This window comes from Schistocerca gregaria, chromosome 3, assembly GCF_023897955.1.
Source record: "Schistocerca gregaria isolate iqSchGreg1 chromosome 3, iqSchGreg1.2, whole genome shotgun sequence".
NCBI classification, from domain to species: domain Eukaryota; kingdom Metazoa; phylum Arthropoda; class Insecta; order Orthoptera; family Acrididae; genus Schistocerca; species Schistocerca gregaria.
In genome coordinates, this window is record NC_064922.1 from 652,204,974 (window position 1) to 652,228,132 (window position 23,159).

The 23,159-nt window shown below is 40.2% G+C and overlaps 2 protein-coding genes across 4 annotated transcripts in view; one reads left to right on the forward strand and one right to left on the reverse strand.

Annotated features, from left to right (window-relative positions):
• LOC126356100 (glycerol-3-phosphate acyltransferase 1, mitochondrial) overlaps nucleotides 1-23,159 on the reverse strand; it is a 387,533-nt gene that overhangs the window by 340,737 nt on the left and 23,637 nt on the right. For 2 of the 3 annotated variants that reach the window (XM_050006796.1, XM_050006795.1), the window contains exon 2: nucleotides 16,929-17,030. The exons of the other annotated variant lie outside the window; for it this stretch is intronic. The gene's annotated coding sequence lies outside the window, so the exon portion shown is untranslated. The remainder of the gene's footprint in view (nucleotides 1-16,928; nucleotides 17,031-23,159) is intronic. 3 annotated transcript variants of the gene reach the window in all.
• LOC126356105 (uncharacterized) overlaps nucleotides 1-23,159 on the forward strand; it is a 37,322-nt gene that overhangs the window by 4,339 nt on the left and 9,824 nt on the right. Inside the window, exon 2 of the mRNA XM_050006805.1 lies at nucleotides 5,292-5,512. Within this exon, the coding sequence (XP_049862762.1) occupies nucleotides 5,292-5,512 (221 nt within the window). The remainder of the gene's footprint in view (nucleotides 1-5,291; nucleotides 5,513-23,159) is intronic.

Here is a 23,159-nt window from a genome sequence, read left to right on the forward strand (position 1 = left end):
CAGCTGATGGATCAGACTAAGAGTGTCCCATTACGTCCCATCTTCCCTATCCACTCCTAGTCCTTACCCAATTCCCTTTCCCAACACAAGACGGGATGCGATCTGTGCCAAGGGGTGTGTGGCACATGGGAAGATGTGTCACAAATGGAGCCCCAGGGATACCAGGTCACCTCCCGGTTGTAGAGGATACGCAGACCCCCACAACGTTGAAGACAGGCAGCAAGAGGTTATGGGAGGAATCTAAGGCTCCCTCCTACATCTACATCTACATGACTACTCTGCAATTCACATTTAAGTGCTTGGCAGAGGGTTCATCGAACCACAATCATACTATCTCTCTAGCATTCGACTCCTGAACAGCGCGTGGGAAAAACAGACACCTAAACCTTTCTGTTCGAGCTCTGATTTCTCTTATTTTATTTTGATGATCATTCCTACGTATGTAGGTTGGGCTCAACAAAATATTTTCGCATTCGGAAGATAAAGTTGGTGACTGAAATTTCGTAAATAGATCTCGCCGCAGTGAAAAAGTCTTTGCTTTAATGACTTTCATCCCAAGTCGCTTACCATATCTGCCACACTCTCTCCCCTATTACGTGATGATACCAAACGAGCTGCCCTTTTTTGCACCCTTTTGATGTCCTCCGTCGATCCCACCTGGTAAGGATCCCACACCGCGCAGCAATATTCTAACAGAGGACAAACGAGTTTTGTGTAAGCTGTCTCTTTAAATGTCCTGCCAATGAAACAAAACCTTTGGCTCGCCTTCCCCAACTGAAGTTGTTCGTAATTTTAACACCCAGGTACTTAGTTGAATTGACAGCCTTGAGAATTATACTATTTATCGAGTAATCGAATTCCAACGGATTTCTTTTGGAACTCATGTGGATCACCTCACACTTTTCGTTATTTAGCGTCAACTGCCACTTGCCACACCATACAAAATCTTTCCTAAATCACTTTGCAACTGATACTGGTCTTCGGATGACCTTACTAGACGGTAAATTACAGCATCATCTGCGAACAACCTAAGAGAACTACTCAGATTGTCACCCAGGTCATTTATATAGATCAGGAACAGCAGAGGTCCCATGACACTTTCCTGAGGAACACCTGATATCACTTCAGTTTTACTCGATGATTTGCGTCTATTACTACGAACTGCGACCTTCCCGACAGGAAATGACGAATCCAGTCGCACAACTGAGACGATACCCCATAGGCCCACAGCTTGATTAGAAGTCGCTTGTGAGAAACGGTGTCAAAACCTTTCCGGAAATCCAGAAATATGGAATCAACCAGAGATCCCCTGTCGATAGCGGCCATTACTTCGTAAGAATAAAGAGCTAACTGCGTTGCTTTTCTGAAACCATGCTGATTACGTATCAATAGATCGTTCCCTTTGAGGTGATTCATAATGTTTGAATACAGTATATGATCCAAAACCCTACTGCAAACTGACGTCAATGATATAGGTCTGTAGTTCGATGGATTACTCCTACTACCCTTCTTAAACACTGGTGCGACCTGCGCAATTTTCCAATCTGTAGGTACAGATCTACCGGTGAGCGAGCGGTTGCATATGATTGCTAAGTAGGGAGCTATTGTAACAGCGTAATCTGAAGAAACCTAATCGGTATACCATCTGGACCTGAAGACTTACCCGTATCAAGCGATCTGAGTTGCTTCACAACCCCTAAGGTATCTAATTCTAAGAAACTCATGCTAGCAGCTGTTCATGTTTCAAATTCTGGAATATTCCATTCGTCTTCCATGGTGAAGGAATTTCGGAAAACTGCATTCAATAACTCTGCTTTAGCGGCACAGTCGACGGTAACAGTATCATCAGCACTGTGCAGTGAAGGTATTGACTGCGTCTTGCTGCTTGTGTACTTTACATACGACCAGAATTTCTTCGGATTTTCTACCAAATTTCGAGAGAATGTTTCGTTGTTGAACCTATTAAAGGCATCTCACATTGAAGTCCGTGCCAAATTTCGTGCGTCTGTAAATTTTAGCCAATCTTTGGGATTTAGCGTTCTTCTGAACTTCGCATGCTTTCTCTGTTGCCTCTGCAACAGCGTTCGGACCTGTTTTGTGTACCATGAGGGATCAGTTCCATCTCTTACCAATTTATGAGGTATGAATCTCTCAATTGCTGTTGCTACTATATCTTTGAATTTGAGACACATCTCGTCTACATTCGCATAGTCAGTTCGGAAGGAATGGAGATTGTCTCTTAGGAAGGCTTCTAGTGACACTTTATCTGCTTTTTTAAATAACATTATTTTGGGTTTGTTTCTGGTGGATTTGGAAGAAACGGTATTGAGCCTAGCTACAATGACCTTGTGATCACTAATCCCTGTATCAGTGATGATGCTCTCTATTAGCTCTGGATTGTTTGTGGCTAAGAGGTCAAGAGTGTTTTTGCAACCATTTACCATTCGCGTGGGTTCGCGGACTAACTGCTCTAAATAATTTTCGGAGAAAGCATTTAGGACAATCTCGGAATATGTTTTAAACATGTATTTTTGCCAACATATCGAGGGAAGGTTGAAGTCCTCGCCAACTATAACCGTATGAGTGGGGTATTTATTTGTTACGAGACTCAAATTTTCTCTGAACTGTTCAGGAACTATATCATCGGAGTCTGGGGGTCGGTAGAAGGAGTCAATTATTAACTTAGTGCAGCTGTTAAGTATAACCTCCACCCATACCAATTCGCATGGAGTATCTACTTCGACTTCACTACAAGATAAACCACTACTGACAGACACAAACACTCCACCACCAATTCTGCCTAATTCCTGAACACTGTCTGAGACTTCGTAAAAATTTCTGCAGAACTTATTTCAGGCTTTAGCCAGCTTTCTGTACCTATAACGATTTCAGCTTCTGTGCTTTCTATTAGCGTTTGAAGCTCAGGGACTTTCCCAGCACAACTACAACAATTTACAACTACAATTCCGACTGTTCCTTGATCCAAGCATGTCCTGTATTTGCCATGCACCCTTTGAGATTGCAGCCCACCCTGTACTTTCCCGAGGCCTTCTGACCTAAAAGCTGCCCAGTCCACGCCACACAGCCTCCGCTACCCGTGTAGCCGCCAGATGAGTGTAGTGAACTCCTGACCTATTCAGCGGAACCTGAAACCCCACCACCCTATGGCGCAAGTCAAGGAATCTGCAGCCAACACAGTTGCAAAACCGTCTGAGCCTCTGATTCAGACCCTCCACCCGGCTCTGCACCAAAGGTCCGCAGTCAGTTCTGTCAACGATGCTGCAGATGGTGAGCTCTGGCTTCATCTCGTAAGCAAGACCGCCAGCCGTCACCAAATCAGATAGCCGCTGGAATCCAGAGAGAATTTCCTCAGATCCAAAGCGACACACGTCATTAGTGCCGAGATGTGCCACCACCTGCAGCTGGCTGCACCCTGTGCTCTTCATGGCATCTGGAAGGACCCTTTCCACATCAGGAATGACTCCACCCGGAATGCAAACAAAGTGCACACTGGATTTCTTCCCCTCCTTAGCCATCATATCCCTAAGGGGCCCCATTACGCGCCTAACATTGGAGCTCCCAACTACCAATAAGCCCACCCTCTGCGATTGCCTGGACCTTGAAGGCTGAGAATCATTCTCTGAAACAGGGCAGGCAGGTGCATCTGGCTCAGTCAGAGACAGTGTGTGAAACCTGTTTGTCAGACGCACCGGGGAGGCTTTCTGATCAGCCTCCGGGGATGTCTTTCGCCGCCTGCCACGCCTTGGAACGACCTCCCAATCAACCACAGGCGAGGGCTCAGCCCCACTGCAGGCAGCAACCGGGGCAACCACAGCGGCAGACCGATCTGGGGACAGACAGGACGAGGTTGACATCCCTGTGATACCCAAGTCCGGCTCCCCACAGTGGTGCCCATTGGCAACAGCCTAAAGCTGTGCGACCGAAGCCAGCACCGCTTGCAGCTGTGAGCGAAGGGATGCCAACTCAGCCCTCATCCGAACACAGCAATCACAGTCCCTGTCCATTATAATCGATGTTGAACAACAGTTACTGAAACGAGTCCGCGCCTAGATAACCCAAGGGAAACACGCAAAGAATGTATGAACTAACCTGTACAAATGCCTAACGACTGCGCTACAAACTGCCTGAATTTACGATTACAGTAACTAAAACTCGAAATTATGCCTCCTATACGAAACTCACATGCAATTTAAGTAAGCATCTACGAAGTAAACACTAATGCGTGATGCTACAACTCTCAAATACTATAATGAGCCCGAAATTTATGAATTAAACAATGCAAGTACCAAAAAACACGCAAAGGAATTAAGAATTAAACTATGTAACAAATAAGTAAGCTAGGGGTATACGACGTGCTGCTGACAGCTGCTTATCCAATGGCGGCAGGGAGCACACTCCCCTCCCTGGATAAGCGAGCCCTGAAAAAACTGAGGCAAGAAATAGGGAAACGGACCTATAATACTACAGTCTCAGTTTTTAATATGGCAGTTATCCAGGAAGGCTATCCACTGGTGGCCATCGCCTCACAGCGGGAGGATCTTGTACAGATGGCCCTCTTTGAAAAGATAAGGGGGTTGCTGGTCCAGGACCCAACATCAGGAGGGTGTATCTAGATCGTGGTGTCCTCATTTTTGTCTGTGAGGGGGTGCACATGGTGCAATGGCTTAAGGACAAGGTGCCCATGATATCTCCTTGGGAAGACGCTAAGCTGCTGGCCAAGACGGCAGTGGAGTTCCTTAAGACAGCAAAGGTATCAAAATGGGTACCAAAGATCCTTAAGGATGCCTCCCCTAAGACTCTGTTCGAGAAAATAGGGGCCCAGAACCCAAAAGTCTCGACAGAAAACTGGAGAGTGATCAACCAGAGTGTTGTACTGGAAGGACAAACCCTGGTGGTGGAGGTCGGAGAAAAGTCCTTGAAGACGATGCGAGAGCAAGACCTGAAATTGTTTTACAGTTCTTGCAGGTCACCATCAGGATTATCAAAGACCTCAAAGGGAATCATGGCATGGCAGCAAGACAGAGACTGGAGGTGCTGCAGATTAATCTGCAGCACAGTAAAGGGGCCTCTGCTGTCCTGAGCCACTGCCTGAGGAGGCAGGAAGTGGACGTGACCCTGTTACAAGAGCGCTATTTATATAAAGGGGGCATATTAGGCCTTGGTGGCACTGGAGGTAAGCTGATTTATGCTAGAAATCTAAGAAACTCCAGAACCTGCATCTATGTAAGAAATGAAATTTCTTTCATGCCAATAATGTATTTATGTTCTAGGGACCCAGCGACCATTAGAGTGCTGCAATGTGAGGAAGGTATCATGAGGAAAATTGTTTTGGTCTCAGCAAACCTTCCTTACGAAGACAGCTCTCCTCCTCCTCCTTTGGAGGTGAGGAGACTGGGAGAGGCTTGCCATCGGCAAGGTGACCAACTGTTGGTGGGATGTGATGCCAATGCCCACAACCTAGTGTGGGGCAGCAATGACACCAACAGTAGAGGTGAGTACCTTCTTGAATTTCTTTTAGCTAACAACTCGGTGGTTCTGAATATGGGTAATGAACCTACATTCAGGAATAGCAGAAGGGAAGAAGTAATTGACATAACCTTTGGTTCCATGATGATGGGCAACTAAGTCAAACAATGGCATGTGGTGTTAGTTCCATCCTCATTGGACCACATGTACATTAAATTCAAGGTTGAAATGGTAATCAGACAGATCATGACCTATAGGAATCCCAGGAAAACAGACTGTGAAACATGTAAGAGGGACCTTGACTTAGGCTTAGTGGAAATTAAAACCTTGATAAGGAATCCAGTAGAATTTGAGGAAGTATCGGAGGCTGTTACCTCTGCCATAGTGACATATCAGGACACCAGGACCTGCCCTGACAATCACCAAGGCTATGATCAAACTAGAACTATGGAACTGGCTTAGGAAACGGCACATAGAATATTGGACCAACATCCATAAACAAAAACATGGTAAGATAATGATGCCCAAGCCATGCTTTAAAAGAAGCTCTGTACTCCTGGGATTGAACAGAAAAGAGATCAAACTCATGACTGGACTGATGACTGACCATAGGAATTTCAAAACATCTACATACAGTGGGTATAACGGAAGAAGACCCTAAATGTAGAATCTGTGATGAGGGTGAAGAAACTGCATCACACCTAATCTTCGAATGCATGGCATTGGAGAGCAAAAGATACAGAATCTTCAGGACAACTAGATCTGAAGAAATTGTGTCTAACAAAAAACTGGTAAAGGGACTACTTGCACTATTTAAGGGCAATGGTTAGCTTTACTAAATATACAGGGAGTGATATCGCACAATAAACTCAGTTTCGGTGCAGGCAGTGGCGGATTAAATCTAAGGTATTTTAGTTTCCCTGTCAAAATGAAATCAGATTATATTACCTCAGAATTTGACATCCTTGAGAGAGCCAGCTGCGACAAAACTATTCCGTCTGATGTGTAAGATATAGAAGACAGGTAATATATCATCATACTGTAAGAAGAATGTAATTATACCAATCTCAATTGGAGCCAAATGAGCTTACAGGTGTGTATGTTATTGAACCCATCAGTTTAACAGGTCATGTCTGCAAAATACTGATGCAAATTATTTACAGTGGAATGCAATACTGGTACAAACCAACTTCAAGGAAGATCAGTTTGGGTTCCACAGAGGAGCAAAAAGGTTATTTAAAATTTGTACAGAAACCAGACTGTAGTTATAATAGTCAAACGACATGAAATTGAAGGATTAATTGAGGGAGTAAGACAGGGTTTTAGCCTATCCCCAAAGTTAATCAATCGGTACATCTACAAGGTGTGAAGGAAACTGTAGAGAAATTTGTAAAAGGAATTAAAGTTCAGGCAGAAGAAATAAAAACTTCAAAGTTTGCAGATAACACTGATATTCTGTCAGATATAGCAGACAACTTGGAAGAACAGTTTAATGGAATGAATGATGTCTGGAAAAGAAATTATATTAACAAAAGTAAAACAAGGGTAATGGAACATAGTAGTCTAATTAAATTAAGTGATACTGAAGGAAGTAGATTAGGAAATAAGACACTAGAAGCAATAGTTGAGTTTTGCTATTTGTGCTAAACAATAATTGATGATGGCTGAAGTAGAAAGGAAATAAAATGCTGACTGGCAGTAGCACAAAAAGCATTTTTGATAGAGAGAAATTTTTTAACATCTAAAATAAATTTAAGTATTAGGAAGTCCTTTCCGTAGGCATTTGTCTAGAGTGTAGTCATGTACAGAAGTGAAACATTAACAATAAGCAGACCACACAAAAAGAGAGAAGAGGCTTTTTAAATGTGGTACTACAGAAGAATGCTGAACATTAGACAGAGTAGATAAGTAACTAATGAGAAGCTACTAAATCAAACAGAGGAAAAATAAATTTATTGCACAACTTGACTAAAAGGAGGATTGGTTGATGGGACCCATCCTGAGACACGAAGAAATCATCAGTTGGGTTATGGAGGGAAGTGTGGAGGGTCTAAATCATGCAAAGGATGAATACAGTAAACAGATTCAAATGGGTGTAGGTTGTGGTAGTTATTTGGGGATGAAGAGGATTGCACAGGATAGAGTAGCATGGACTTACTTGACTTAATTCCTTTGTCACCTATGGGGGTCAGAGCATCCAGGAGAACTTGGCATCCATCTCTGACTTTGGCCATTTCCCTCAATTCCACCCAGGTCTTGCCATATCTCCTTGTTTACTCTTCCGCCATCCTCTTCCATGTACCTATAGGCCTGCCTATCAGATTTCATTCCAGTAACCTCTTTTTGACTGCTCCATCTGGCTTTCTCAATGTGTGTCCCAGCCACCTTCACTTTCTCTCGCGTACTTGTCCTTCCACAGGGTCTAGTTTGATTTTCTCCAGAGATCCTCATTATTATTATGAGCCAGAGACACCTATTTATGAATCTCTGTAACTATGGTATTATCTTTATATCTACTTTCCAACTCTCACTGGCATACAGAAAGCTAGCCTTCACATTTGTATTAAAAAAACAAATTCTAATTTTGCCTGTGATCTTTCTGTCTCTCCATATTGGATACAATTGTATGAAGGCAGAATTTGTCTTCTTTATGCAGTTCTTCACATCTTCTCTGGCTCTACCTCCTCCTGTCACCACACTATTCAGATACAGGAATGATTTGACAATCTCTGTGTGCTGTTACCCTACAGGTGGCGGCACTTTCCTTGTTCCCAAAATTTATTCTCATTTCCTTTGTTTTACCTAGTTTATCTTGAACACAGCAATCTCTGCTCTTGTTTTTCAGTGTGTTTAATTTAGCTTTCATATCTGTGAGCTTTTCACTTGTCGCTGCTGATTCTGCATAATGTCCTAATGCAGCTGACATCAGTAATCCAATCCAATCCCTTCCCTTTCCCCTCCCCTCCCTCCCAGCTCCCATGGAAAGAACAGACACCACACATTCGTATAAACTGCAGTGTGATCTCTCCGTGGTCAGTGCACGTACCTGAAGATCTCCCCTACAAACATCAGACTGGCATGATAGGTTTTAAATGTTTTATGGAAACCACTCTGGCAAGAGAGAGAGAGAGAGAGAGAGAGAGAGAGAGAGAGAGAGAGAGAGAGAGAGAGAGACTCTGGCAAGAGAGAGAGAGAGAGAGAGAGAGAGAGAGAATTGATACGAGTGAATTGCACAGTGAGTGAGATACACAAGATATTGGGTAACACTATTTTAAAATTTGTAAAAATAAGGATGAATAGCAGTAATAAGGATCAAGCAGGAGATATGCCAAACAGACGAGAAATTAGTCAGCAATATGAAAACAAGTAGCCAAAATCGAGAACTTAAATAAGTCAGAGCGGTACTCAGGAAAAGACCTAATACACCTTAAGCCCAAAAAAAAGAAATATAGAATGGAATTTAAGCACAGGAAATTAAAAAAAAAAAAATGCTGCAATGGCTGAGGGCCCTGTGCTCACAAACAGTCTTATGAGCCACCAGGAATGGGGATGGGGTGGGGTGGGGGAAGAGATATGGAGGGAGAGTCACAGAGTTTTACTATATGGAGAAAATTATTGATTTGTAGCAGGCAATACACAATGGCTTGAGATAAATATATAGGCTTCCAAATTTCTATTAGCATACTTACTATTATGTTCTTCAGGCCACTCAAAACAGTCATTTAAAGTGCAGCTCACACTAGTAGCAAAAGGAAACAAAGTTACCGGGACCAAAACAAATAGTAAACCTCATAGGTGTACAAATGGCCACTATTTTTATGCCTTTGGGTGTATTAGTTCTTCATATAGCTACTTTGGACCAGAAAATTAATAATTTTAGCACCTGTAGAAGCTTATTAACAGAAAACATCCTCATGTAACTCCAACATTTTGTGGGGGAAGGGCCAGCAATTTAGATTTGATAATTCTTTATTTAAATTTCTATCACAGTTGTGTGTAATTATATTATGAAAAGGAAAGTTACTACTCACCATATAACAGAGATGCTGAGTCGCAGATAGGCACAAAGAATAGCTTTTGGCCAATAATGCCTTCGTCAAAAGTAGACGACACACACACACACACACACACACACACACACACACACACACACACACACACCACACAAATGCAACTCAGACACACATTGCAGTCTCAGGCAACTGACGTGCAACTGTGGCATCAGCTGCCTAAGACTGCAATCCTTTGTGTGAGTTGCGGTTGCATGAGGGGTATGTGTGTGTCTGTCATCTATTTTTGACGAAGGTCTTATTGGCCGATAGCTTTATCTTTGATAGCCTTTTGTTTTGCCCATCTGCAATTCAGCATCTCTGCTAAAGGGTGAGTAGCAAGTTCTCTTTTCACTATATGATACATTCCATCCTGGATCTTCTACTGTCTGATTTTTCAGTTGTGCGTAATTCATACTGATGACTGGTTTAGAATGTAGTCGTTCCATTTTCAGACCATGCCTGCACTAAAACTGCTTATCAAAGCAAATTCAACTGAAATATTTGAGCAGTAACATCCACAGAACACATATTCATACAATAAATATGTACAGTAGAGCGTCGATTATCCGAACGTCGGTCAACCGAACGACTGCTTAACCGAACTGTGTACTCGCTCGCACCTGTTACTCTCCCACCCTACTGTCCATCATCCCCCTCACTCCCAAACTAAGCTTCCCACAGTAGTCACCACACTGGGCCACCGCTGGCGGAACATTGCTTCTAATGGGGCCTTCACAAGGCGCTGCTGACCGACCAAGCCACCAGTCACTGTGTTTCAACAATCAGCACACTTCTGTCGGCTTGGCACTGGCAGTAGAAGTAGTGGCAGTATCAAAGCTGTTCACAGTAACAGCTGCGCCAGCTTAGAGTTGATGTGTGCCGTTCACAGTGCAAACAGTCACCTTCTGTTCTCTGTTATGACCACTTGTGTGTTGCTGCGTGAAGAAGTGAACTTGACGATACAAAATGCTTAAACATAAACGTGTTGTCCTTTGAGGGACAAGTACGAGATTATTAAAAGGTTACAAGAAGGTGAACCTGCAACCACCTTATTCAATGAGTGCAAGGTAGGGGAGTCGACATTACGAATATAAAAAAACTGAAGTTGCCTTTGTATGTTACTTTGTAATACTAAAAGAGATGCATGTTTTTTATGAATAAATTTACTGTACAGTACTTCATTTTGGCAAATAAACATGTACAGTTCGATTATCCGAACAAACCAGTTTTCCGAACACCCATGTCCCCCAATTACTTCGGAAAATCAACACTCTACTGTATTACATTCGTGATACTCCTGTTTGTCTGTTGAATGTATCACACATGTAAGTAATAAGATCATTCCATATCTGTTGTATGACTAGGCATTGTGTGGATGTTACCCACGTATGTCAGTGTAATTTGCTTTGATAAGCACTCAGTATAAATTACAGAAGAAAGGAATTAAAAAATTGCATTTCTTTAGTGACTGCCATCCCACTTCGCATATCACATCTGTGACACTCTGTATTTCATGATAACACAAACCAAGCTCCAGTCCTTTGAACTTACTCGATGTTCTCAGTCAATCCTATATGGTCAGGATCCCACACCATACAGGAACACTCCAGAAGACGTTGGACAAACATAGGCTAGGTGGCCTTTTTAGTAGATCTGTTGTACCTTTTAAATCTTCTGCCAATAAAACACAGTCTTTGGTTTGCTTTCCCCCCTTTTTCTATGTGATCATTACACAATTTAAACTGTTCTTAATTGTAGGCTAATCCCTAGTTGTATAGTAGAATTAAAAGTCTTTAGATTTCTGTGATTTATTGAGTAACCAAAATTTAATGGAGTCCTTTTAGTACTCATGTGGATGACCGCACACTTTATATTATTTGGAGCTAACTGCCATTTTTCATATATAAAACAGATGACATTATTAGACAGTAACTGACAGCATCAGCTGAAAACAATCTAAGATGGCTGTTCAGATCGTCTTCTAAATAATTATATAGATTAGGAACAGCACTGGGCCTATAACACTTCCCTGGGGGAATGCCAGATATCACTTCTGTTTTACTTGATGACTTTTCATCAGTTGCTATGAAGTGTAACCTTTCAGACAGGAAATCACAAATCCAGTCATGTAACTGTTATGATAGCCCATGGGCACATAATTTGTTTAGAAGCTGTATGTGGGGAATTTTATCAAAAGCCTTCTGGAAATCTAAAAATATGGACTCAATCTGAGATCTCTGCCAAAAGAATAAAGTGCTTCTTGCATTTCACAAGAACAATATTTTCTGAATCCATGCTAGCTATGTGTCATCATATCACTATCTTCAAGGTAATTCATAATGTTCAAACACAAAACATTTTCCAAAATCCTACTGCAAATTGACATCAGTGACATGACTCTGTAGTTCAGTGGACTACTCCTGTTTCCCTTCTTGTGCACTGGTGTGATCTGTGCAACTGTCACAGTCTTCAGGTATGTATTTTTCATTGAGCACGCTGTTGTATGTGATTGCGAAGTGGACCTATTATATCAGCATACTCTGAAAGGAATCCAACTGGCATACAATCTGGACCAGAAGACTTGCCTTTATTGAGGGATTTAAGCTGCTTCAATAGAACCAAGGATATCTGCTTCAAGTTACACCTTCTAAGCTTTTCATGCTAATTAGGGCCATAGAAGAATGTCTTTTCTGATTGTCCTTCTGACCACAAAGCGATTCTGATAACTGGAGTCCAAGGTCTTTGTTAAACATACCTTTTGCACTTTTGTGGTTGTATATCCATAGAAATTTCATCCCCCAGCATGTATTTCTTTATATGTAACCAAGAAGTGAGATACCAATTTTCATGGATTTAGCTTTAATTTTTTTATTATAATGAAATATTTTCTTAAAAATTTAAATTTCCCATTTCACCCCCTTAGGGGCCGACTTCCCAAATACAGAGAAAAGCCATTTTTTTAATTTCTGACAGAGAAGCAAAACACAAATTTTCATTGATATAGCTTCAAAAATGCTTTTATAAAAAAATATTTCCATAAAAAGTTTCATACCCTATTTCACTGCTTTAGGGGGTTGAATTCTCAAAAACACTGGAACATGTGGGAATAAATGACAGATTTGAAAACCACCATTTTTTGCAACTGGTTGGCTATCCTTTACTTCTGCTGTTCTGTAACCATTGCTGTAGTGCAGCCACGTTCAAAATACTGGAACACGTATCACTTTTTATGCTAACTGAGAAGTCAACCAACAAATTTCATTGATGTAGCTTGAAAGTACTTTAATAGTTCTTTACTAATAATTTATTTTTAAAAAAACTTTCACCTACTACTTTACCCCCTTAATGGTTGATAGCTTCAAAACTGCCTTAATAGCGACATATTTTCCAAAAGACTTTCATCCCCTATTTCACTTCTTAGTAGAGGAATTTTGAACAATCCCTTCTTCAATACTGTCTACAGCATAAGAGCAACAACATCTTCAAATTTCAAGTTTCTATCCTTAGCAGTTTGGGCAATGATGAGTCAGTGAGTGAGTCAGGCCGGATTTCACCCACTTAGTAGCTAAATTTCTATAAAATGTGAAACACGTATTTTTTAATTTCTAACTAAGAAGCCAAATATAAATTTTCTTAGGCCTAGCTTTACCTAATTAAATATTTTAATAAAAAATGTACACCCCCTATTTGGTCCCTTATGGGCTGAAGTTCCAAACATAATAATAATTACTTTTGGCTCAAATGAAAAACGGCCCATAGTTTCACTACATTATGTTTATTTTATACCTTGACTATGGTTTCTGCTATAATAATATAGCCTTCTTCATAAGTCCTAAAAAATTATGAAAATAACATCTAGACCAATGATACAACCTACACAAAAACTTCAAAATTTAAGTGGTAACCTATTACTTACGTACACACTAATGTCTTAGCCCAGCAGCTGTGTGAAGACCAAAAAGATAACTTCAACAGACATAAGCCTGTTTCGAGCATAAGTAAAATTACATATAGCACCATATGTCCTCCGTCACTACCTCTGTTATACTGGGCGCATGGTGGTCAAATGTGCTGCAACCCACGCACCATAGGTGGCGCTCAACATAGTGAGCTACATCGCACCATTTATCAAGCAACTAGTCAATGTATACGACAATAAATTAATAACAAGCCTACATGTGCAAATGAAGGACCATATACTTATTAATAGAAATATCCAACAGCTGAAATACTGTTGCATACGATCATTACAGTGGTAAAATATTAAAAATTTCATATAACAAAATTTGTCGTATCACTATTTGATGCATGATTCAGAAACGAGACTATCATATGCAATATTAATAAGTATATGGTCCTTCATTTGCACATGTAGGCTTGTTATTAATTTATTGTCGTATACATTGACTAGTTGCCTCATAAACGATGCAATGTAGCTCAGTGTGGTGAGGGTGAAGCAAAGCAAGCGCTGTATCATGTATAAGATACAGAGGCGAGCGAGTGCACGGGACTTACCCTAGTTCACTGCTAGTAGCGTCACGTCATCGTAACGCGCCTGCATATAGTATTGCACCACATTTAACATAAAAGTAAAAATTAAGATTTGTGTGTAAAACTTTGTTAAAGTATAGTTCTATGTAATAATGTTTCAGGTAACAAATCTTAATGTTATAAAATTAGTAGTTTACGTAAAATTCACGTTTTGAAAGAAAAATAGGAGGCGCTAAATAATGACGCTAGGAAGCCAAAATTTGGTGAGAAGGTGCAGTAAGAAGTCATTAATGAGTGGTGCTGGTTTCCGAAACCATAAAACTAAAATTGACTCCAGAATCCGCGTTTTTCGGAAAAATCAGAGGCGCGAAATAATAGAGCTACAATATTGAAAATTGGTAGGATGCTTCAGTTCACCCTAATAATAATAATGGAAATACCACAATCAGTTACCTCTTCTAGTTTTTTAGTAATTTAGTAAAAACTACTTTTGTGAGTAAAATGTACATAAGCATTATAGATTAAGTACTTTAAATTTTAATGATAAAACAAATTCTTTAAGACCAATGATCAGATAGGACAATTAACAAAGCTACACCAAGTTTTAGTCTTGTAGCATAATTAACAGCTGATACAAGTCTTGATAAAGCTATGGTTCAGAGGTAACAATCTACCGTTAGTTCCATTGTAAAAATTCTAGAGAGTAAAGTTTTAATTTTAGCGGGCTGAGATTTTCTACGTGCTTCTGTACTGCTCAGATGTATGTATACAAAAATTGAGAAGTTTGTAAAGCTATTATTAAATGTGATATTTAAGATTATGTGCCTGAGATAGCGATCATTTGGAGGCTGCAGGCATCTGCATAGGAACGGAAAGAACAGATGCTCTCTTGGCGGTACGCGCCGGAGCTATATAAAAAGAGCGGCAGAGGCAGTAGTAAGCTCACTCCGCATTAGACCAACGCCTAGTCCACGCGAGCTTAACGTCCGATCGCGCCTCGCCTCGGGTGACGTCATAGCGGGCTGTGACATGCGCGTACTTAGCAATGTAAACGGACATTGAAAATCGCGAGGACTGTACACCGTCCTGGATCGTTTAGACTTCGGTAACAAACTGTTATTGTGCCGTCCGTGTGAAGTATAATTCCGCGTGGCAAGTGGTGACTAACTCCACTTTTAAGGCGAGCATTAATCTGTTTTTTTAACATTATTGCGAACTATTAATAGAGCACCGTTAGTTAGAGTAATGAACTATTCGGGAGGAACTTGCTGTAGAAGTCGCCTCTGAACTATTAAACGATTGGCTGAATTAACAATATTTAATGTCTTTAGCATTTTCAGAAGTTTCGAGTAATTTGTGTGAGCCTTTAAGATAATAAAATCTTGTTTGGAACTTTAAATTTTATTGAAGCAGCCCTAATCCCGTGAAGAACTATGGATATTTTTCGTTTAGCTGGCCTGTACAGGAATGTGGCCGTGCAGACTGGGAACTAAGGTCAGTAAGTTTCCCTTCGCTTTCTGACTGGCCACCAAATTAGTTGCCAGGCTCGCGTGATTTAAGGTGGCAATGTTCAACTTTCATTCAACATTAAACAACGACTTCTTCGCCGTCCCACATATGTTGCATCGGCAATAGTCTGTTACGTGAAATGAACATTCAAACAACTCATTCGACAACTTCTTCGCCGCCCCACAAGGGGTGCAGAACATTTGACAACCGTGCGTCCAGTATAACAGAGGTAGCGGCGGAGGACATACAGTGTCATATGAAATTTTACTTATGAAACTTCCTGGCAGATTAAAACTGTGTGCCCGACCGAGACTCGAACCCGGGACCTTCACCTTTCGCGGGCAAGTGCTCTACCATCTGAGCTACCGAAGCACGACTCAGGCTCGGTACTCACAGCTTTACTTCTGCCAGTATCTCGTCTCCCACCTTCCAAACTTTACAGAAGCTCTCCTGTGAACCTTGCAGAACTAACACTCCTGAAAGAAAGGATATAGCGGAGACATGGCTTAGCCACAGCCTAGTTCTGCAAGGTTCGCAGGAGAGCTTCTGTAAAGTTTGGAAGGTAGGAGACGAGTTACTGGCAGAAGCAAAGCTGTGAGTACCGGGCCTGAGTCATGCTTCGGTAGCTCAGATGGTAGAGCACTTGCCCGCGAAAGGCGAAGGTCCAGAGTTCGAGTCTTGGTCGGGCACACAGTTTTAATCTGCCAGGAAGTTTCATATCAGCGCACACTCCGCTGCAGAGTGAAAATCTCATTCAGAATTTTACTTATGTTCGAAACAGGCATATGTTTGTTGAAGTTATTTTTTTGGTCTTGATGCAGCTGCTGGGCTAAGACATTTTTTATTTATTAGTGTGTATATAAGTAATAGGCTATCACTTACATAATTTTGGAGTTTTTGTGTAGATTATATCACTGGTCTAGATGTTATTTTGATCATTTTTCAAGACTTCTGAAGAAGGCAATATTATTATAGCGGAAACCATGGTCAAGGTTTAAACTAAACATAATTTAGTGCAACTGTGGGCTGTTTTTCATTCGTGACAATTTTGTAACAGTTGCTGTTGTCGCTGCCATGATGAAAATAATGTATTATTTTTATTTCCAATCAAAACAATAAATACCTATTTTCAAAGATGTAGCTTTAAAAATCTTTAGTAGTACTTTAATAATGATTTATTTTGATGACAGTTTCACGCACTCACTATTTTACCACCTTAGAGGTTGAATTTCCAAAAATGCTGCCACATTTCTTTACTTCTGACCAAGAAACCAAACACCACTTATCATAGTTCTAGTTTCAAAATTGCCTTAATAGCAACACATTTTCAAAAAGCCTTTTATCCTCTAATTCACTGCCTTAGGAAAAGAATTTAGAGCAATCACTTACTAAACAATGTCTATGGTTGTGACTGTGCCTCTTGTTTTGTTTTGTCGTTTCTGACTGGATGAGGAGAGGGTGGTATGATAGGCGGTGGCCGGTTTCCTCGCACTACAACACAAAATGCATAAGTTGTTAAAATACACTTTATTAAAGGAACCAACTGAGTCTTAAATTCAATGATGTCCAATCTGAAGTTCTGTGGTTAACAGCAATCGGACAATACATATTAATTCTTGAATCTCATCCATGTCTATATGACAACTATATACAATGACTAATGTCCCCTCTCAGCTAGCTAAAGTGAGAAGCAATGACTATAAATGTGGCAAACTAGTGCACAGTGTGACGTATTGAGGTGCAATGCGAACTGAGTCCCACTGAGATGTACTGAGGTACTGGGACTTAAAAGATTGAAACAGCTTGGTCAGTGGCAGCGGCCTATATGCATGCTGCCCAGGGGACATTATCGGCATGTAGCTTAGTGCCGACCAGTGTGCTGGCGAAGGCATATGCCAGTACACCTATAGTGTAAAATCAACAGCACCCTCTCCAAATTTCAAGCTTCTATCACTGGCAGTTTGGGCTGAGTGATGATTTAGTGAGTCAGTCAGACCCTATTTAAGCCTTTAGACGCTGCAGTACCTGCAAAATGGGAAGGAAAAAGACTCAATGATAAGACCAAACATAAAGTCCTCAGGTTCTCCAAAGATGTTTAATTTTCTCAGCTGTGCCCAGTCAAAAATGATTACACAGAAGTAGTGCAAGTGGATGATGAAAAAGTTCATAAGCAGAAAGGCCTCCTACTTTGTAACATAAAAAAAAAAAAAAAAAAAAATGTTCATGGGGTATCATAAGCAATATGGTAGAACTGCACTCATCAAAATTTTATGAACTCAAGCCAAAGTGGTGCATTACAGTTGGTTCTGTTGGTACAAATTTAGTCTGTGCAAGTGTAATAGATCAAAACGCAAAATTAATGTTGGGTGCAACCATGGCTACAAGGAAATAATGAACAGATTTATATGCTGTTTGAAATCAGAAGACTGCTTGCTGCAACACTGTGATGAATGTTCTGAAAAACCTGAGCTGAAAGTTTATTTGGTACATGTATTCAAAGAATATGATCCAGAAGAAATGATGGGATGCATACAGTGTGTTGATATTGGCAGTGATAAATAGAGATATTGCATTCAACTGTAGAAGAGTTTATAGAGGGACTGTTTCTAAAAATTCCTAGTATGAAAGCCACAATTTCATTTCAGAACACCGAACTTCATATCTGAGGCACCTGTAGTACGAAAATATTTTAGGTAGTGAAGGGATCATTTTGACTGATTTTACACAGAAGTATTCATTTGTCATTCAAGATTATGTTAAAGATTTTCATTGCGAGAGCAGCCAAGCCACATTACATCCCTTTGTGGTTTACTTTGATGGTAAATAACTACAGCGTATCAGCATTTGTATTACTAGTGACTACCTTCGTCATGATACCATTGCAGTTCATGCATTCATGGTGAAGCTGATTAAAAAACTGAGGATAATGATGGAGGAAATCAAGCATATTCACTACTTTAGCGATGGATCTGCTATCCAAAACAGAATTTCAAGAAATTTATCAATTTATGTCTGCATGAAAAGGACTTTCATATCTATGCTGAGTGGAATTTCTTTGGAAACAGCCATGGAAAAAACTCTTGTGATGGAACTGGAGCAGCAGCTAAAATACTGGCAGCTCATGCTTGGGTGCAGAGGCCTTCAGATAACCAAATACTGACAGCTGTTGATGTGTTTAATTTTTGCAATGACATTTCAGACATTATTTTTTTTATGTTACACAAAAAGAAATTTAACAATTTTAGTCTGATCAAGAGAGAACGTCTGCCAAATGCCACACAACTGCTGTTATAAAAGAAAATCACCGGTCCAACACACTGGTTTAAACAAGTTCAAGGTAAGCAGTTTCCTATGGTGTTGCAGCAGTCGCAGTTTGAGCAGATGGAGAAATCCCAGCTGTTTCAATTACATTGTTACAGCCCATGCAGTACATTGCTTTCACGAGTATGTATGAAAATGCTTAGAAGGAGGGAAACGGAAGTGAAGTTCATTAGAAAAAAGGTATCTTTATCAGTTTTATGCATGCCCATTGTCCTGCCGGTGCTTTTTTCACTGGCCATCTACAAGTAGTGCTTGCTGGATTCCTAAGCAATACATATTTGAAATCATACAAGCACCATCAACAACATCAGGAAGGCAATGCATTTACTCAAAATCTGAACAAGACAGTAACAGAAATTTATTCAGTCTGAATTGGACAAGAATTATTTTAGAAATACAATGTGTTTAAAGTTCTAAAGTTCTTTATTTTCATTTATTTTATTGCTGCGTATTACTTGAAGTCGAGTTGTACATAACTACACTTATATTTTTACTGACATAAAAGCAGTTTTCTCTGTTTTACTTTCTGTTTACTCATTAATGACACATTTGAGCAGATACACTGTATATAAAGTAATAACTTTGAGCGATGTATCCCAGTCACAAGCAGGCGTAGGTCAAAAATCAAATTATGCAGCTTCTGAATCTTAAAAAAATGCTATTTCTAGACATAGAAAGTTAAAAAAGATTACAGAACACACAGCTGAAATATTGACCTCGAAACTATCTAATATTTGGCGTCCAAAATGTTTTCAACAAATTTGCAGGAGCATGTATTTTGGTAGAGAGGGACAGAGACTACTGTACAAAAAGCACAAGACAGCAGGGCTGTGTGTCATGCTACCAACTCTTGGCCGAATCTGTCCATAAAATTATGATTTATTGCTGGCTGAAGAGGGCTACCCAAAACGTACAACAAATTTTCTACCATTGCTGAAGAAGTACAACTGTCACCAGGTGCATTAAAACATCTCATCAACAATATATTCTTATTCATCACAATAAGCTGTTTAAGTATACGAAAGCACAGGTTTGTAAGTTAAGAGTGTTGTATTGGCAGAAGAGCCAACACCGTGTTACTAGTGGGGGCTGAAATGCACACGTTTAGCTCACGCAGGCTGCCGTGAGGAGGGAAGGACTCTACTGACATGAGGTCTGCAACATGACAAGAAATTAGAATTCAGAAAACGGACGTAATTAGTTTGATACTTACCTTTAATCCATTAATGATGAACGTCGCTCTTGACGGTACATGATTCACAATATTATTTGTTCAGAATAGTAACTGAATATGGCGCCTTGCTACGTCGTAGCAAATGACGTAGCTGAAGGCTATGCTAAACTGTCGTCTCGGCAAATGAAAGCATATGTAGACAGTGAACCATCGCTAGCAAAGTCGGCAACTGGGGACGAGTGCTAGGAAGTCTCTCTAGACCTGCCGTGTGGCGGCGCTCAGTCTGCAATCACTGATAGTGGCGACACGCGGGTCCGACGTATACTAACAGAGTGCGGCCGATTTAAAGGCTACCACCTAGCAAGTGTGGTGTCTGGCGGTGACACCAAAAAGAGTACGTTTCATAAAAGGTATCCAAATTTTGCACTTTAGCTTGCATGCAGGTGATGCAACCGTGGGGCCCATATCTATAAGAGGCTGTAGAAATGGAACGAAAAGAGATATCGAGCTAATACTTTGTATGTATCCATCCAAGAAATCATTGAATCCACGCAAAAAATTTCATTGGAATTGGAAATTGCTGAGTGGGGACCATCTCTAAAATTGGCCCACTTGATGTGTAATGACCCAGTTGTTATTCCAATCATACACTGATCACTGTCATTTCTCATCATGCAATCTATAATCCAACACTGAGGTTACTCTGGGATTTGAAAGATCGTCAGAAATTTTCATCATCAGCCTTTGACATTTTTTGCTATCTCTTTCGAATGAAATTTGTGCTGACAGACTGATCTTTAGTGTAGTTCAAACTCAAGGTTAGACCGAAAAGTGATGACGTGGATGCGAGATGCCAAAGCCAATAAATATGATACGACACAAAGTTCTTCTGTATTTACTGAACTGTTCAAGTAGTTATTTTAAAGTCAGTCTTTCATCACAGGTTACAAACATTTCACATTCAATATTTGTTATAGTGAGGGATAAATTAGAAAAACTTATTTGAAACAAGGATTTCTTAGTAGAGACCAGAAAACATTATCTTGGATGAAGAGTCAGTGATAGTTGTAGAAGTAACTTAAGGCATACCCTAAGGAACTGTATGGGGATCCTTGCTGTCAGTGTTTTACATTAAGTAACTGACACACAATATTAATAGTATCCTCAGACTTTTAGCAGATGATGCAACTACTTGTAATGAAGCACTATCTGAAATGTATATAAAAATTGCACAAAAAGTTTAAAGAACTAGTATTAATAAATATTTATCATATTCAGTGCATTGACTGTGTTAGCCATCACAAACAGTAGCATTTCTACTATACTTTTCTAACTGTCACAGCCAGTCACTCCTTGTGTTCTCTGCCATTTCCATGTGTATGACCCCTAACTCCAGGGGAAAGTTGAAAAATGGCTTTTTAAACTGAAACTAGATGTATAAGTATGAAATTACAAATATTACAGTCCAAGTGAAAAAATGTCACCTTCACTAAACTTTCAGCCTACACCTCTTATCCACACATTCTGTGTGAAAGAGAGCTTACATTACTTGCTATATCTCAGACGAAGTTAATTAGCTTCTTGTCTGTTTAGACCAAATAGAAGTTTATTTACTATGGTCTGTAAAAATACAGGAAACTTTGGGTTTAATTCTGATGATCAGGAGTTAGCACCTTATTTCTGTAGATTGCACATGGAAAAACAAGAGAGACCAGTTGTTAAAAATAAGTTCCGAAAGCACCTGTACTAAAAAATACATACACATATCCTTTGAAACATTGTTGCAATACATCTACTATACAAAAAGGTTATAAGCTGTGAACAATGCAATATTAATTTTTGGAACAATTCAGATAAAACAAATGATGTATCCAGTACTTATGAATTCTGTGGTTTTTTTTCCACATTAGGACTATGCAGAGTAGTAGTACATTAACTAATCACCTGTGTATGTAAAGGTGTAATCAATTTTTTAAATATTTATCGAGTCCAGACCTGTGAGCACAGTTTAAGTGTCAAAAACTGGATGATGCAGTGAATGATTAGTACTAGCAAAAATGTATGCTGCAAACTATACTGTATGTTTTCAGAAATGAGATAAAAATGTCAAAAACCTACATAATCAATTTAAGAAGTACAAATGACCATATTGTACCAGCACTGCAGCTCTTCAGGGATGAGGGATTGTGTCAGATGGATTCAGAGAGTACAGAAAAGAGGCAGGAAGGGAGGGGGGGGGGGGGAGAGGATTGGGGAGGGGTGGCTGCCAGCTGGGAGGGAGAGGCAGCAAGCGAATATCATAGAAATGTGCCATGAGCCCCTTTTTCTGGCTGCAGGCAGAGCTAGTTGTTCACCATGCACAATGAGTTAGAGGAGTTGATTGGGAGGGTGAGAGAGAACATAGGCGAAGAGGGTATGGGTACAGGATGAGTGAAGTAGGGTGATGAGTGAAATTAGGATCTTGAGATATGGCCAAAGGTGTGTGGTGAGTGGTGTGTGTGTGTGAGGAGCTATTAGAGATTAAAGACTGCTCTCCAGCTGAACAGGTCTTGGAAGGCCAGCAGTACAGACTGACCGTTCTGTCATCCTCAGCCGACAGGCATCACTGGGCGCGGATATGGAGGGTATAGTATACTTGACCTGATGGGCCAGAAAAAAGCCAAAACAAGTATACTAATCTTGAATATTGACTATTTTATATGGCCAGTATTTCCGGCTGTTACAGATTAGATGTAGACTGTTCGTAAGTTCATTCATGACCATTTGTGTGCTAAGTCAATAGGATGTTCATGCGTTGTAATTATAGCTAAGCAAATGGTTAACCTTTACGTCTTAAAAATTATGCACCTAGGCATAATAATGACAATGCTGGCATTCTAATGTCCTTCCCACACCCATGTTCTTATTAGATGATTAAACTTCGTGCTTAAGCACAATATTGTCCTAGACAGGTCACACATTGTAAACACGTGATCTTTTCATATCAAGATCAAAGAATAATCAATAAATGTTAAGACAGTAGCTCCAAATACATTCTGCACAGGTTAATATATACGCCCTTTCCTCACTTGCACCTTTGTTTTATTTCATTTTTTGGTAAATTCTAATTTAAGAGTTAGGTTGCG